Below are 18733 nucleotides of genomic sequence, written 5' to 3' on the forward strand. Positions count from 1 at the left end.
GGTTAGACCCCTTTAGTACCGGTTCGTGGCATGAACCGGTACTAAAGGTTAGACCTTTAGTACCGGTTCGTGCCACGAACCGGTACTAAAGGTGATCGTGGGGCCCCGGCCTGACACCAGCCTGCCACCACCCCTTTAGTACCGGTTCGTGCCACGAACCGGTACTAAAGGTTCAACATGAACCGGCATTAATGCAAATCCGTTCGAACCGGCACTAATGGTACCATTAGTACCGGCTCAAATACAAACTGGCACTAATGTGCTTCACGTTTGACCCTTTTTCTACTAGTGTCACATCATTAGAGAATGATGTGATTAACTTGAGCCATCCGTTAGCTTAGCACAATGATCGTTTAGTTTGTTGCTATTGCTTTCTCCATAACTATACATGTTCCTATGACTATGAGATCATGCAACTCCCGAATACCGGAGGAACACTTTGTGTGCTACCAAACATCACAACGTAACTGGGTGATTATAAAGGTGCTCTACAGGTGTCTCCAATGGTGTTTGTTGAGTTGGCATGGATCAAGATTAGGATTTGTCACTCCAATTGTCGGAGAGATATCTCTGGGCCCTCTCGGTAATGTACATCACTATAAGCCTTGCAATCATTGTAGCTAATGAGTTAGTTACATGATGTAGCATTACGGAACGAGTAAAGAGACTTGCCGGTAACGAGATTGAACTAGGTATTGAGATACCGACGATCGAATCTCGGGCAAGTAACATATCGATGACAAAGGGAACAACGTATATCGTTATGCGGTTTGACTGATAAAGATCTTCTAGAATATGTAGGAACCAATATGAGCATCCAGGTTCCGCTATTGGTTATTGACCAAAGACATGTCTCGGTCATGTCTACATAGTTCTCGAACCCGTAGGGTCTGCACGCTTAACATTCGGTGATGATCGGTATTACGAGCCATAGGGTTAGTTTTATGTTGGTAGGACTATGTATTGGAGGGCAAGGGTGATAGCAGCTTCAGCCTAGCATAGAAATTGCTGCATACGAGATTGAAGGGGGGCCAGTATATCTTAATGCTATGGTTGGGTTTTACCTTAATGAACGTTAGTAGTTGCGGATGCTTGCTAATAGTTCCAATCATAAGTGCATAGAATTCCAAGTAAGGGATAACATGCTAGCAGTGGCCTCTCCCACATAAAACTTGTTATCAGTCTAGTAACATAGTCAACTGCTTAGGGGTAATTCCGCAACTCCTACCACCACTTTTCCACACTCGTTAAACTAACGTGATTGTTTCTTTATCTAAACAGCCCCTAGTTTTCATTTACATGCTCCTTATTATCTTGCAAACCCATCTTACCACACCTACAAAGTACTTCTTGTGCTAGGTAAAGCGAACGTTAAGCGTGCAGAATTGTATCGGTGGTCGATAGAACTTGAGGGAATATTTGTTCTACCTTTAGCTCCTCATTGGGTTTGACACTCCTATTTATCGAGAAAGACTAAAACTGATCCCCTATACTTGTGGGTTATCAAGACCTTTTTCTGGCGCCGTTGCCGAGGAGCAATAGCGTGGGGTGAATATTCTCATGTGTGCTTGTTTGCTTTATCACTAAGTTGATTTTATTTGATGTTCTAAGTTGTTCTCTATCTTTAGTTATGGAAATGGAACACGAAATGCAAAACAAATTAGGTGTACTTGCTACTCATGGAGATGGGGAACCTCCTAAAACCCTCGATGCTCGTTATGTGAAAAATATTAAACACTACTTTGATAATCCTGAGAAAACCCCATTCAACTTGATAATGGGATACACATTGGATCAACGTGAATACTTTAGGGACTATCGCTTGACTCAAAAAGGGAAACTCATATGGGATCAAATTTATATGTTGCATTGGTATGCTCGGAATTTATGCTTGAGATATGATTATACTTGTTGCTCTAGGATGAAGGCTCCACACCTTCCCTTTTCATGCAAAATTAATGATAATGAAACCTTGGCTTCTTATGCTAATGTTATATATGATTACTATGATGTGGAACAAATAGAAGAATTCGATGCTTTTAAGGGTGCTTATGAAATTGAATCTTTATTTGAAAAGTGTGAAAACTATGATGATGTTGTTTACAGACCTGAAATTATGCTATACTTAAATATTGCTATGAGAACTATGAATACAATGTTGATATTGATGCATTTCTTGAGGAAGTCTCCGCTGTCCAAGAAGAGACTAATATTTTGCAGGAAACTATGGAAGAAGAAATTGTTGACACTGTGAGCTCATTAGATGAAAAAGATGACGAGGAGAGCGAAGAACAAAAGGACAAAGAGAGGATTAGCTACCCGTGCCCACCTTCTAGTGAGAGTAACTCTTCAACTCATACATTGTTTAACTTCCCTTTGTGCATACCGAAGGATGATTGCTATGATAATTGCTATGACCCCATTGATTCATTTGAAATATCCCTTTTTGATGAACTTGATGCTTGCTATGCTTGTGGCCATGATGCCAATATGAATGATGCTTGTGGAGATGAACTTGCTATAGTTCCTTATGTTATGAAAGAAATTGTTGCTATTGCACCCACACATGATAGTCCTATTATCTTTTTGAATTGTCCCAACTACACTATACCGGAGAAGTTTGCGCTTATTAAGGATTATATTGATGGGTTGCGTTTTACTACTACACGTGATGATTTTGATGAATATAATATGCATGTGCTTGCTGCTCCTACTTGCAATTATTATGAGAGAGGAACTACATCTCCACCTCTCCATTTTTCCAATACGATAGAATTGCAAGAAACACCTTATGCTACGTATTGGCCTTTACTTTGTGTTCATGAATTGTTCCTTTATGACACGCCGATGCATAGGAAGAGAGTTAGACTTCATCATTGCATGATATATGTTGATTTGTGCTCACTACTAAATTACAAATCATTTTTAATTAAAATTAGCTTTGATATACCTTGGGATCCGAGTGGATCAATTACTTGAGCACTTTATGCCTAGCTTAATGACTTTAAAGAAAGCGCTGCTAGGGAGACAACCCGGAAGTTTTAGAAAGTCATTTTATTCTGTTGAGTGATTTTATAAAGTTTAAAAACAAAAAAAAAATATAGAGGGGAACCTAAAACTTTTTAAAAAGGAAACTGAAAGTAAGAAAGATGAGCACCGTTGAAGTGGGGAAGCTCCTTGAACTTTGTTCATGCCCATGGAAACTTTGTAAATCTTGAATTACAGAAACTTTTCAACAAAAATAATTATCCCCTTGTACAAATCCATTGTATTATAAAATTAATGTGCCAAGATTTTCCTTTAGGATGACTAGATTGCTTGTTTGGTATGTGCAGTGGAAAAATAGAAACTTTGGTTGTAGCGCATGAATTTACATTTTTTACTGGAATGTCAAAAGTTGCTGAAATTTTTACACATTACTGCTATACAAATTATTTTTTCCTAATTTTTCAGAATTTTGGATTTACAGAAGTATGGTAGATGTTCAGATTACTAGAGACTGTTCTGTTTTTAACAGATTCTGTTTCCTATGCATTGTTACCTTATTTTGATGAATCTATGGGTAGTATCGGGGGGTACGAACCATGGTGAAGTTGGACTACAGTAGATATAATGCTAATATGAATTCGGAATGAGTTCACAACAGTACTTAAAGTGGTGATTTATTTTTATTAAACTACAGTGGTACTTTGTTCACTATAGTAGATTTATTTTTATTAAACTAACGTGTGACGGCGATCTACACCAACACCTCCATCATATTCCCCAACATCTTCATCACCTTCCCCCATCTATATTCAGCGGTCCACTCTCCCGCAACCCGTTGTATCCTCTACTTGAACATGGTGCTTTATGCTTCATATTATTATCCAATGATGTGTTTCCATCCTATGATGTCTGAGTAGATTTTTGTTGTCCTATCGGTGATTGGTGAATTGCTATGATTGGTTTAACTTGCTTGTGGTTATGTTGCTATTCTTTGGTGCCCATCATATGAGCACGCGTGTGGATCACACCATAGGGTTACTTGTATGTTGATAGGACTATGAATTGGAGGGCAAGGGTGATAGCAGCTTCAGCCTATCATAGAAATTCCTGCATACGCGATTGAAGGGGGATCAATATATCTTAATGCTATGGTTGGGTTTTACCTTAATGAACATTAATAGTTGTGGATGCTTGCTAATAGTTACAATCATAAGTGCATAGAATTCCAAGTAAGGGATGATGTGCTAGCCGTGGCCTCTCCCACATCAAACTTGCTATCGGTCTAGTAACATAGTCAATTGATTAGGGGCAATTCCGCAACTCCTACTACCACTTTTCCACACTCGTTAAAATAACATAATTGTTTCTTTATCTAAACAGCCCCGCGTTTTTATTTACGTGCTCTTTATTATCGTGCAAACCTATCTTACCACACCTACAAAGTACTTCTTGTTCTACGTAAACCGAACGTTAAGCGTGCATAGAGTTGTATCGGTGGTCGATAGAACTTGAGGGAATATTTGTTCTACCTTTAGCTCCTCATTGAGTTTGACACTCTTATTTATCGAGACAAGCTACAACTGATCCCCTATACTTGTGGGCTATCACTATGGAGATGGAAATGGCGGCGGCTAGGGCTTGTGAGAGAGGATGAAGATGGTTCTGTTCTGGCTTCGCTCGATGCTCCCATGTCGACATTTTGGCTTGGTCCCCTTTATAAAAGTTGTTCAGGTGGATGAGATGCCTCGGAATCCATGCCATATGGGTGGTCATACAGGCGCTTGCGCTCATATGCAACACCGTCTTTTGGTTAGTGGCCGCTGGTGCTCCTCCTAGTGATGTTTTCTGTCTTCATTTTCATTCCTTTTCATGTTCTGACGTGATTTCTTCCCATTTTAGCCCATTTCCTGTGCAAACACATCAAAGAGAGGATTTGTGAAATCATTTGAATTCCTTAGTCATTAGTAGCAATATCGGAGTGAATATATCAATTTAAATGAAATATCTCGGTTTAAACTAAGGGTGAATGAGTGTAAAAATATCACTCATCAATAAGCCTAGGTAATACTATAGTTCCAATAAAAAAGCTTCCGAAATTCAGGTTATGTAGTCTGGATCAATTGGTACAAGGAGCCAATTACACGAATAAAAGCAACCTAATATCACACTACGCTCCAAATGTATCCAACCCCCATCAACACACAACCAAAATCTCACAAACTTGTTGACATCAACTTTCAAAATTTGCAACGATACTAGATATGGCAGTACATATGGATACTCTCCCAAGTACTGCCAAAGTCCTCTTGCTACCAATAGTACTGAAGTGATTTCAAAAATCGGCGTCCTCGGGTAGTGGAACTGTATAATGATAATAGCTATGACAAGAATCTCTTGTAGATCAACTCCTCGGGTCCAATCCATACAGTCAGGAGGCACCAAGACCAGGATGCTCGCCAGAACCGATAATATGACGGTTCTGAAAAGCTGCGTTATCCTAAAAAAGTTTGAAGGGGAAAAGGAGTGGAATCAAAACACCTAGGTTGCACTTCCTCACCATAGCGACGATGGGGAAAGGAGTAAAAAGAATTCCTACTATGCTAGGAAGCATGGTAGAGAAAGAGAACCATGGGCACAAAAACCCATGCCTTTTCCTAGTAAGATTTTAGAATCTAAAGATGAAGAATCTTTTCATCATTTTGTTGAATTGCTTAGACATTTATTTTTGCACGTTCTTTTGACTCGTGGTATGTAAATGCCTCCATATGCTAAATGCATGAAAGATATTGTTACTAACAAGAAAAATTCCTGAGGCTGAAATTTCTACTATGCTTGCCAATTATTCTTTCAAATGTAATTTTCCTAAAAATCTAGGAGATCCAGGGATACCTGCTATATAACGCTCTATGAAAAGGAACTATGTTAAAACTTCTTTATGTGATTTGGGAGCTAGTGTTAGTGGCATGCCCTTTTCTTTGTATAAAAGACTTGACTTGAGTAAATTGATACCCGTTGAGATTTCTTTGCAAATGGCTGACAAGTCTACAACTATTCATGTCGGTGTTTGTGAGGATGTTCCAGTTGTGGTTGCCAATGTTATGATCTTAATGGACTTTGTTATATTTGATATGCCCGAGTATGACAATATGTCTGTTATTTTCGGGAGAACTTTTCTCAATACTGCAAGTGCTATTATATATTGTAATAAAAGCAAGGTTACCATCCATGTTAATGGTAGTGAGCATATGGTCTATTTTTCCGAAGAAAGCAAACAAAGGGAAGAATCTCAATTCTATCAAAAAAATTATGACTATCACTATTGGAGACTTTGAATTGTAGAAGTGTATGCTCTAGCCAATGCAACCAAAAGACCGATCTGATGGAAGAGACTAGGCAGCACATTATACGTCAACACTCGCCCTCACGTGTGGCTCCCTCAGGCCTAAACGTGGACCGAAAGTGGGCTGCAATTTAATTGCGCCAGCCGGGTCTTGAACTCAAGACCTCTTGGCTCTGATACCATGTAAAAGTGCATGCTCTAGCCAATGCAACCAAACGACCGATCTAATGGTAGAGACTAGGCAACACATTATATGTCAACATGAATTTCCTCTTCCGGTTCCAAAGAAAAAATATCAAACTATTATGATTGGAACCATGCCTTTCAAGTTGAGATAACTTAGCAACATAATCGTTATTTTTTCTCATGATTTGATTTGAATGAGTTAATGCATGAAGTTGTTTTGGGAAAGAGACAATTTGATTGACTTAATGCACGCGTCAAATGAACCCGCCTAAATTTGTTGCGCTTGAGCGAAAGGTTGTTTATAAGATGCTTGCGGGCGTAACATAGGGTTTGCGGAAGTAGAGATTACACGTCCCCGCAAAAAGAAAAGTAGAGATTACACAACGGATGCAGGATGAGCTTAACTACTAAACGGAGAGATCACAAGTGACATGGCGAAGAAGAGTGCCAATCAGAAACACGGTTATGGTTCCATAATTACAAGATAAACGGCTTCCTGTAGATGTCGAATGCTTCGGACGCGCACAGCTGAGGCTCCTGCAAAATTGATTGATGAAAGTTGAGGATGAATTGATGCTTGCGATTTGAAGTAGTTAACCTTAGTTGCAAGAGTAATAATAAGAGTAGCTAATTGATGGCTTACCTGTGCGTTGCTGAAGGTGATGACCCGGCGGAAAAAGGAGCCGATGGGCCCAGGGATGCCGGACTCACCGCCGTTGTCGCGGATGGTGGCCCGCATCGCGCTGAGCAGGCGACCGTAGGTGGTGCCCGGCTCGGACTCCACCGCCTTGATGAAGCTGTACGTCATGGCACCGGTGGAGTGGGAGCCCAAGAACGCCGTCGTGTTTGACTCTGCAGAGGTTTGGCTGTCCCCGCAACCGCTGAAGGAGATCGCCAGGCCGCCGCTGGTGCCTTTCTGCGCGTCCGGTTGACGGTTGTGGTTCTCCCATTGCCAGTACCCAGTTCTTGATTCGATGGAGGAGAAAATTACAGCAAGGAAAAGCTAAAATTAACTAGTATAGATTAGATGGTGTAGGCACCTGGATATGCGACAGAGGTAGGGGAGATCCAGGATGGTGCCGCTGTGACAGGTATCGATGATGGCATGGAGCTTGACGCCTGCGCCGAGGGGGCGGACGATGGTCTCGTTGATCTCGTCGTCAAGGATCACGCCGCGATCCTCGAAGTCCTGAGGGCAGAGCGCTTCGTCGTAGCCGTCCACCTCGTCGCCGTTGTTGTCCAGCTTCTGGACGCCGTGGCCGGAGAAGTGGAACACCAGGGAGTCGCCGGAGGTGCAGCCCTCCACCAGCCACCGCATCGCCAGCCGGATGTTGTCCTTTGTCGGCCAACGGTTCGGGTCCTTCTCCTCCTCTGTCCATGGGATGGATGGATGCTCACAAAATCGAGCTTTACACGTTCAACTTTAACGAAAACGGTTTCTTGTTTGCTTACGCGTGAGGGCGAGGATGCAGTCGCTGGGGAAGCCAAACCTCTGGCCGAGCAAGTAGGCCATGCAGTTGACGTCGTTGACGGTGCCTTTGAGCTCGTACTTGGTGAAGCTGTAGCTGATGCCAACGAGGAGCGCCCGCTTCTTGCCGGGGGCGCGCGGGTAGCTGGCCGGCAGGCGGTACGGGTCGCCGGCACGCATCGACCCGGACGACGCGGACGGCGGCGGCGGCGGCGGCTGCGACGGGGACCCGAAGAGCAGGCCCTTGATGAAGCCCACGGCCTGGTGCAGGCCGCCGTTGTGCTGCGGCCGGCGCTCCACGCGCGTCATGGTGTGGCAGAGCGCGCACCGAACGGAGCGCGCGCCCGGCGGCGTGGAGATGGACGCGCCGCAGCGGCTGCACCATGTTGTCCGCGTCTGCCTTGAGCCCGCCATGAATGACATATGTGAGTAGCTAGCTAGACAGGCGGCATCAAGTGAAGAAGAAGGTAGGAAGGTGATGAGTTCATTTGTGTCAGTGTTTCTGCGTAGGAGATGGAATCGAGCGAATTCGACCCGTGGACCCTGTTGCGGTGTGGTGCGTTGTGGGTGGGCTATGGCAAGGTGATGGTACTGATGCTGCCTTTCGGTTCGCCCATGGCTAGCTGCTTTATTCCGACGAGCATTCGATGCTTCATAGCGACGTGCGGGTAAGAAGGAATCCTATTTCATTCGCGTGCTTTGCCGCGCAGGTTCGTTAGTTGTATATAACTGTACAAATGCCCGTGCGTTTGCAACGAGCGATTAAATTAGTAGAACATGGGCCTTGTGTCATTCCGAAACACTTTTTACATTCAATTTTTACGAACGATAAACAGGTATCCTTGAGTATCACTTTTCAGGAAAAGCCTCTCTAACATTGTAGAGGATGTGCTCTCGCGACCTGCTTGGCGACCCGCCGGGGCCGGCCGCAGGCGTCTCGGAGAGCCCTGCCACCGGTGATCCTCCCACCATAGATGTGCCTCCATCGTCTAGGACCGCTGCTGTTGCCGGCCCCGACACTGGCGGCGAACCTGTGCTCATCTCCGGCGACAAGAGTCCGCGCGCCTCAGTGTCGGCCGTCGTCCCCCGACCAGGTACTGCCTTCCATGCTCGTGTCCTGTCTTCCTTTCTCTCCAGGGTCCCGTTCGATCCTGCAACCTACCTTGCTCTCTCCGATCCGGGAGAGATCTGGGCTGTCGCCCCCTTCCCGGCGGCGTGCTTCTCGGCGGCCGGGGTTGCCAGTCTCCTCTCCTACTTCTACTCGCCGAGCGAGCATCTCACGGCTGTTCAGGTCGGTCATCTCGTCTTCTCCGTCCGGGTGGTTAGCGTCGCCGTCGCCCGCTTCGTTCTCACTGCCGGGCCGGGGCTCATGACCGCCATTAACCTCTCCTTGCATGGGTCTCTGCGTGGGGCCCGGGCGGTGGCTGTCAGGGCGAAAGCGAGGGGCATTCAATCTGCTCCCAACCCCCGCCCCCAGTGTCAATTCGCGGACCGGACGGCGCGGCACGCCGAGCGGCTTAATGCCTATCTGGCGCCCCATCCCGTCCAGCTCTAACTGCGCGGGCATCCTGCCTCTCCCATCTGTCGACGTTACGATCGCTGATTCGCGCCGCGCGCTGTGTGGGGCCGCCAAGGATCCTGCCCCCGCTTTGCCAATGGGCGCGGTCTCCGCTCACAGCGACAACGCGAGTGTCGCTAGCGTTTGTTCCCCGCGCATTGACTCCGTTGAGGTTGAATACGTCGCAGCACCGGTGCCCACTGCGTTTACTCCCCCCACCGCCTCTCCTACAAGCCCGTATATGGCTGCTCTCCTCTCCCCTCCCCCCTCGCCCAAAACCTAAACGCCAGCCGATCCCACCGCTCTCTCTATCGGGGTGCTACCGCTGCCTCTCCGAACGCCATTTCGTCCATGACTGTCGGGATCCGGTTCGCTGCCGCCGCTGTAGAGTCTCCGGCCACCGTGCGGGGTCTCCTCTCTGCGCCATGGCTGCCCGTCGTCCGCTTCCCTCGCCTCCAGCCTCCGCTGCCTTTCCCATCCGCCCCACTCCACCACCCCCGCCGCCTCCGCCTCCTCCCACCCGTCGGGCCTCCACCCCATACCGTTCCGCTCGCCTACGTGCCGCCTCCTTGCTGCTCGACGGCACGGGTGTTCCGCCCTATGACCTCGGGGATGGCAAACCTAGTCAGGATGCGCCTCCCCCTGCCCCTCGTTTCCGTGACGTTACCCTCTCGGCGGTTGTCTCGTCTCCTCCCCCGTCCCTGGTGGCCTCCCCTCCGGCGCTCGCCCACCCGGAACTGGGAAGGGCTCCGTCTCCACCGCCCCCTCCCAGGCTGCGGCTCCTGGATGATCTCGACACGGGCAGTGAGGACCTGTTGCTCCCTATGACCGGGTCCTCCCTGTCCTCGCGATCGTCCGGGCACTCCTTTGGCGCGGAGTCGCAGCGTCCGGACACGGCTGAGGTTTTCATGCCAGATGGTGACTACGCGGCGGCCCTGCGCCTCGCTGTGGTCACCATCGAGCCCCCTACTGCCTTCCACAACGACCACCGCGGTCCAAGCTACCGTCCTCCGCTACATCAGCCATCTCCTCCCGTAGACCATCCCGTCGGCGGTGGGTGCCATGTACCTCCGGTTCGCCTCCGAGGCGGACCGCGAGGAGGCCATGGCTCGGCAGCCTTTCCCATACGAGGGGGCGCGCATTGAGCTGCACCGCGAGGAGGCTTATGGACGGGTCTGTTGGGGAACGTAGCAGAATTTTAAAATTTTCTACGCATCACCAAGATCAATCTATGGAGTAATCTAGCAACGAGGGAAGGAGAGTGCATCTACATACCCTTGTAGATCGCTAAGCGGAAGCGTTCAAGTGAACGGGGTTGATGGAGTCGTACTCGTCGTGATCCAAATCACCGATGATCCTAGCGCCGAACGGACGGCACCTCCGCGTTCAACACACGTACGGTTGGGAGAGACGTCTCCTCCTTCTTGATCCAGCAAGGGGGAAGGAGAGGTTGATGGAGATCCAGCAGCACGACGGCGTGGTGGTGGAAGCAGCGGGGATCTCGGCAGGGCTTCGCCAAGCTCAGCGAGAGGGAGAGGTGTTACGAGGGGAGAGGGAGGTGCCAGGGGCTAGGGTGCGGCTCCCATGTGCCTCCCCACTATATATAGGGGTGGAGGGGCTGGTTTCTTGCCCTCCAAGTCCATTGGGGCGTTGGCAAAGGTGGGGAAAAGAAATCCCATCATTTCCCTTCCCCACCGATTGTTATCCCCCCTTTTTAGGGATCTTGATCTTATCCCTTCGGGATATGATCTTATTCCTTCTAAGGGGGGATCTTGGTGCGCCTTGACTAGGGGTGTGGGGCCTTGCCCCCACTACCCACGTTCATGTGGGTCCCCCCGTGCAGGTGGGGCCCACTCTGGAACCTTCTAGAACCTTCCTGGTACAATATCGAAAAATCCTGAACATTTTCCGATGGCCAAAATAGGACTTCCCATATATAAATCTTTACCTCCGGACCATTCTGGTGTTGGGGAACGTAGTAATTTCAAAAAAATTCCTACGCACACGCAAGATCATGGTGATGCACAGCAACGAGAGGGGAGAGTGTTGTCTACGTACCCACGCAGACCGACTGCGGAAGCGATCACACAACGTAGAGGAAGTAGTCGTACGTCTTCCCGATCCGACCGATCCAAGCACCGTTACTCCGGCACCTCCGAGTTCTTAGCACACGTACAGCTCGATGATGATCCCCGGGCTCCGATCCAGCAAAGCTTCGGGGAGGAGTTCCGTCAGCACGACGGCGTGGTGACGATCTTGATGTTCTACCGACGCAGGGCTTCGCCTAAGCACTACAACGATATGACCGAGGTGGAATATGGTGGCAGGGAGGAGTATTGTCACAAAAGATTTTCATTGGACCCGATGCACTAGGTATGACACCTAGATCGGATATGAACTCCATCATCCAGACTCCTTCGTTCGCTGCTTCCGAAGCAGCTATGTACTCCGCTTCACATGTAGATCCTGCTACGACGCTTTGTTTAGAACTGCACCAACTGACAGCTCCACCGTTTAAAGTAAACACGTATCCGGTTTGCGATTTAGAATCGTCCGGATCAATGTCAAAGCTTGCATCAACGTAAGCTCTTACGGTGAGCTCTTTGTCACCTCCATATACGAGAAACATATCCTTAGTCCTTTTCAGGTATTTCAGGATGTTCTTGACCGCTATCCAGTGATCCACTCCTGGATTACTTTGGTACCTCCCTGCTAAACTTATAGCAAGGCACACATCAGGTCTGGTACACAGCATTGCATACATGATAGAGCCTATGGCTGAAGCATAGGGAACATCTTTCATTTTCTCTCTATCTTCTGCAGTGGTCGGGCATTGAGTCTGACTCAACTTTACACCTTGTAACACAGGCAAGAACCCTTTCTTTGCTTGATCCATTTTGAACTTCTTCAAAATCTTGTCAAGGTATGTGCTTTGTGAAAGTCCAATTAAGCGTCTTGATCTATCTCTATAGATCTTTATGCCTAATATGTAAGCAGCTTCACCGAGGTCTTTCATTGAAAAACTTTTATTCAAGTATCCCTTTATGCTATCCAAAAATTCTATATCATTTCCAATCAGTAATATGTCATCTACATATAATATCAGAAATGCTACAGAGCTCCCACTCACTTTCTTGTAAATACAGGCTTCTCCGAAAGTCTGTATAAAACCAAATGCTTTGATCACACTATCATAGCGTTTATTCCAACTCCGAGAGGCTTGCACCAGTCCATAAATGGATCGCTGGAGCTTGCACACTTTGTTAGCTCCCTTTGGATCGACAAAACCTTCCGGTTGCATCATATACAACTCTTCTTCCAGAAATCCATTCAGGAATGCAGTTTTTACATCCATCTGCCAAATTTCATAATCATAAAATGCGGCAATTGCTAACATGATTCGGACAGACTTAAGCATCGCTACGGGTGAGAAGGTCTCATCGTAGTCAACCCCTTGAACTTGTCGAAAACCTTTTGCGACAAGTCGAGCTTTGTAGACAGTAATATTACCGTCAGCGTCAGTCTTCTTCTTGAAGATCCATTTATTCTCAATTGCTTGCCGATCATCGGGCAAGTCAACCAAAGTCCATACTTTGTTCTCATACATGGATCCCATCTCAGATTTCATGGCTTCAAGCCACTTTGCGGAATCTGGGCTCACCATCGCTTCCTCATAGTTCGTAGGTTCATCATGATCTAGTAGCATGACTTCCAGAACTGGATTACCGTACCACTCTGGCGCGGATCTCACTCTGGTTGATCTATGAAGTTCAGTAGTATCTTGATCTAAAGTTTCATGATCATCATCATTAACTTCCTCACTAACTGGTGTAGGTGTCACTGAAACAGTTTTCTGTGATGTACTACTTTGCAATAAGGGAGCAGGTACAGTTACCTCGTCAAGTTCCACTTTCCTCCCACTCACTTCTTTCGAGAGAAACTCCTTCTCCAGAAAGTTTCCGAATTTAGCAACAAAAGTCTTGCCTTCGGATCTGTGATAGGAGGTGTATCCAATAGTTTCCTTTGGATATCCTATGAAGACACATTTCTCCGACTTGGGTTCGAGCTTATCAGGTTGAAGCTTCTTCACATAAGCATCGCAGCCCCAAACTTTAAGAAACAACAACTTTGGTTTCTTGCCAAACCATAGTTCATAAGGCGTCGTCTCAACGGATTTTGATGGTGCCCTATTTAACGTGAATGCGGCCGTCTCTAAAGCATAACCCCAAAACGACAGCGGTAAATCAGTAAGAGACATCATAGATCGCACCATATCAAGTAAAGTATGATTACGACGTTCGGACACACCATTACACTGTGGTGTTCCGGGTGGCGTAAGTTGTGAAACTATTCCACAGTTTTTCAAATGTACACCAAACTCGTAACTCAAATATTCTCCTCCACGATCAGATCGTAGAAACTTTATTTTCTTGTTACGATGATTTTCAACTTCACTCTGAAATTCTTTGAACTTTTCAAATGTTTCAGACTTGTGTTTCATTAAGTAGATATACCCATATCTGCTTAAGTCATCTGTGAAGGTGAGAAAATAACGATATCCGCCACAAGCCTCAATATTCATCAGAGCACATACATCGGTATGTATGATTTCCAACAAATCTGTTGCTCTCTCCATAGTACCGGAGAACGGTGTTTTAGTCATCTTGCCCATGAGGCACGGTTCGCAAGTACCAAGTGATTCATAATCAAGTGGTTCCAAAAGTCCATCAGTATGGAGTTTCTTCATGCGCTTTACACCGATATGACCTAAACGACAGTGCCACAAATAAGTTGCACTTTCATTATCAACTCTGCATCTTTTGGTTTCAACATTATGAATATGTGTGTTACTACTATCGAGATTCATCAAGAATAGACCACTCTTCAAAGGTGCATGACCATAAAAGATGTTACTCATATAAATAGAACAACCATTATTCTCTGATTTAAATGAATAACCGTCTCGCATCAAACAAGATCCAGATATAATGTTCATGCTTAACGCTGGCACCAAATAACAATTATTTAGGTCTAATATTAATCCCGAAGGTAGATGTAGAGGTAGCGTGCCGACCGCGATCACATCGACTTTGGAACCGTTTCCCACGCGCATCATCACCTCGTCCTTAGCCAATCTTCGCTTAATCCGCAGCCCCTGTTTCGAGTTGCAAATATTAGCAACAGAACCAGTATCAAATACCCAGGTGCTACTGCGAGCATTAGTAAGGTACACATCAATAACATGTATATCACATATACCTTTGTTCACCTTGCCATCCTTCTTATCCGCCAAATACTTGGGGCAGTTCCGCTTCCAGTGACCAGTCTGCTTGCAGTAGAAGCACTCAGTTTCAGGCTTAGGTCCAGACTTGGGTTTCTTCTCTTGAGCAGCAACTTGCTTGCTGTTCTTCTTGAAGTTCCCCTTCTTCTTCCCTTTGCCCTTTTTCTTGAAACTAGTGGTCTTGTTGACCATCAACACTTGATGCTCCTTTTTGATTTCTACCTCCGCAGCTTTCAGCATTGCGAAGAGCTCGGGAATAGTCTTATTCACCCCTTGCATATTATAGTTCATCACGAAGCTCTTGTAGCTTGGTGGCAGTGATTGGAGAATTCTGTCAATGACGCAATCATCTGGAATATTAACTCCCAATTGAATCAAGTGATTATTATACCCAGACATTTTGAGTATATGCTCACTGACAGAACTGTTCTCCTCCATCTTGCAGCTATAGAACTTATTGGAGACTTCAAATCTCTCAATCCGGGCATTTGCTTGAAATATTAACTTCAACTCCTGGAACATCTCATATGCTCCATGACGTTCAAAACGTCGTTGAAGTCCCGATTCTAAGCGTAAAGCATGGCACACTGAACTATCGAGTAGTCATCAGCTTTGCTCTGCCAGACGTTCATAACATCTGGTGTTGCTCCAGCAGCAGGCCTGGCACCCAGCGGTGCTTCCAGGACGTAATTCTTCTGGGCAGCAATGAGGATAATCCTCAAGTTACGGACCCAGTCCGTGTAATTGCTACCATCATCTTTCAACTTTGCTTTCTCAAGGAACGCATTAAAATTCAATGGAACAACAGCACGAGCCATCTATCTACAATCAAACATAAACAAGCAAGATACTATCAGGTACTAAGTTCATGATAAGTTTAAGTTCAATTAATCAAATTACTTAAGAACTCCCACTTAGATAGACATCCCTCTAATCCTCTAAGTGATCACGTGATCCAAATCAACTAAACCATGTCCGATCATCACGTGAGATGGAGTAGTTTCATTGGTGAACATCGCTATGTTGATCATATCTACTACATGATTCACGCTCGACCTTTCGGTCTCCGTGTTCCGAGGCCATATCTATATATGCTTGGCTCGTCAAGTATAACCTGAGTATTCTGCGTGTGCAACTGTTTTGCACCCGTTGTATTTGAACGTAGAGCCTATCACACCCGATCATCACGTGGTGTCTCAGCACGAAGAACTTTCACAACGGTGCATACTCAGGGAGAACACTTCTTGATAATTTAGTGAGAGATCATCTTATAATGCTACCGTCAATCAAAGCAAGATAAGATGCATAAAAAGATAAACATCACATGCAACCAATATAAGTGATTTGATATGGCCATCATCATCTTGTGCTTGTGATCTCCATCTTCGAAGCACCGTCATGATCACCATCGTCACCGGCGGGATACCTTGATCTCCATCGTAGCATCGTTGTCGTCTCGCCAATCTTATGCTTCCACGACTATCGCTACCGCTTAGTGATAAAGTAAAGCATTACATCACAATTGCATTGCATACAATAAAGCGACAACCATATGGCTCCTGCCAGTTGCCGGTAACTCGGTTACAAAACATGATCATCTCATACAATAAAATTTAGCATCATGCCTTGACCATATCACATCACAACATTCCCTGCAAAAACAAGTTAGACGTCCTCTACTTTGTTGTTGCAAGTTTTACATGGCTGCTACGGGCTTAAGCAAGAACCAATCTCACCTACGCATCAAAACCACAACGATAGTTTGTCAAATAGACTCCGTTTTAACCTTCTCAAGGACCGGGCGTAGCCACACTCGCTTCAACTAAAGTTGGAGAGACAGTCGCCCGCAAGCCACCTATGTGCAAAGCACGTCTGGGGAACCGGTCTCGCGTAAGCGTACGCGTAATGTTGGTCCGGGTCGTCTCGTCCAACAATACCGCTGAACCAAAGTATGACATGCTGGTAGGCAGTCTGGGGAACCGGTCTCGCGTAAGCGTACGCGTAATGTTGGTCCGGGTCGTCTCGTCCAACAATACCGCTGAACCAAAGTATGACATGCTGGTAGGCAGTATGACTTATATCGCCCACAACTCACTTGTGTTCTACTCGTGCAAATAACATCAAACCATAAAACCAGGCTCGGATACCACTGTTGGGGAACGTAGTAATTTCAAAAAATTTCCTACGCACACGCAAGATCATGGTGATGCACAGCAACGAGAGGGGAGAGTGTTGTCTACGTACCCACGCAGACCGACTGCGGAAGCGATCACACAACGTAGAGGAAGTAGTCGTACGTCTTCCCGATCCGACCGATCCAAGCACCGTTACTCCGGCACCTCCGAGTTCTTAGCACACGTACAGCTCGATGACGATCCACGGGCTCCGATCCAGCAAAGCTTCGGGGAGGAGTTCCGTCAGCACGACGGCGTGGTGACGATCTTGATGTTCTACCAACACAGGGCTTCGCCTAAGCACTACAACAATATGACCGAGGTGGAATATGGTGGCAAGGGGCACCGCACACGGCTAAGGAACGATCTTCACAATCAACTTCTGTGTCTAGAGGTGCCCCCTGCCTCCGTATATAAAGGAGGCAAGGGGGAGGGGTGCGGCCAGCCCTATGGAGGCGCAGGAGGAGTCCTACTCCTACCGGGAGTAGGACTCCCCCCCCCCCCAATCCTATTCCAAATAGGATTCCCAAGGGGGAAAGAGAGAGAGAGGTGGCCGGCCACCTCTTCTAGTCCTAATAGGACTAGGGGAGGGTGGAGGCGCGCAGCCCACCATGGGCAGCCCCTTTCACCTTTCCACTAAAGCCCAATAAGGCCCATGTGGCTCCCGGGGGGTTCCGGTAACCTCCCGGTAATCCGGTAAAATCCCGATTTCACCCGGAACACTTCCGATATCCAAACATAGGCTTCCAATATATCAATCTTTATGTCTCGACCATTTCGAGACTCATCATCATGTCCGTGATCACATCCGGGACTCCGAACAACCTTTGGTACATCAAAATGCATAAACTCATAATAACTGTCATCGTAACGTTAAGCGTGCGGACCCTACGGTTCGAGAACAATGTAGACATGACCGAGACACATCTCCAGTCAATAACCAATAGCGGGACCTGGATGCCCATATTGGCTCCTACATATTCTACGAAGATCTTTATCGGTCAGACTGCCTAACAACATACGTTGTTCCCTTTGTCATCGGTATGTTACTTGCCCGAGATTCGATCGTCGGTATCCAATACCTAGTTCAATCTCGTTACCGACAAGTCTCTTTACTCGTTCCGTAATACATCATCTCACAACTAACATATTAGTTGCAGTGCTTGCAAGGCTTATGTGATGTGCATTACCGAGAGGGCCCAGAGATACCTCTCCAACAATCGGAGTGACAAATCCTAATCTCGAAATACGCCAACCCAACATCTATCTTTGGAGACACCTGTAGTACTCCTTTATAATCACCCAGTTACGTTGTGACGTTTGGTAGTACCCAAAGTGTTCCTCCGGCAAATGGGAGTTGCATAATCTCATAGTCATAGGAACATGTATAAGTCATGAAGAAAGCAATAGCAACATACTAAACGATCGGGTGCTAAGCTAATGGAATGGGTCATGTCAATCAGATCATTCAACTAATGATGTGATCCCGTTAATCAAATAACAACTCTTTGTTCATGGTTAGGAAACATAACCATCTTTGATTAACGAGCTAGTCAAGTAGAGGCATACTAGTGACACTCTGTTTGTCTATGTATTCACACATGTATTATGTTTCCGGTTAATACAATTCTAGCATGAATAATAAACATTTATCATGATATAAGGAAATAAATGATAACTTTATTATTGCCTCTAGGGCATATTTCCTTCATCCGGAACTCCTCGTGTCGTCCCGGAT

General features: G+C 46.3%; 1 protein-coding gene across 1 annotated transcript; it reads right to left on the reverse strand.

The window, feature by feature from the left end:
* Positions 1–6751: 6751 nt before the first annotated feature.
* LOC119294744 (metacaspase-1-like) lies at positions 6752–8556 on the reverse strand. The gene is made up of 4 exons (XM_037573001.1): positions 7967–8556; positions 7555–7885; positions 7158–7479; positions 6752–7051 (listed from the first exon to the last, which is right to left on the reverse strand). Exons 1-4 carry the CDS (start codon positions 8403–8405, stop codon positions 6992–6994), a joined length of 1152 nt encoding a protein of 383 aa, XP_037428898.1. The 5' UTR covers positions 8406–8556; the 3' UTR covers positions 6752–6991.
* Positions 8557–18733: the final 10177 nt, after the last annotated feature.

This window comes from Triticum dicoccoides, chromosome 1A (genome assembly GCF_002162155.2).
Source record: "Triticum dicoccoides isolate Atlit2015 ecotype Zavitan chromosome 1A, WEW_v2.0, whole genome shotgun sequence".
NCBI lineage: Eukaryota > Viridiplantae > Streptophyta > Magnoliopsida > Poales > Poaceae > Triticum > Triticum dicoccoides.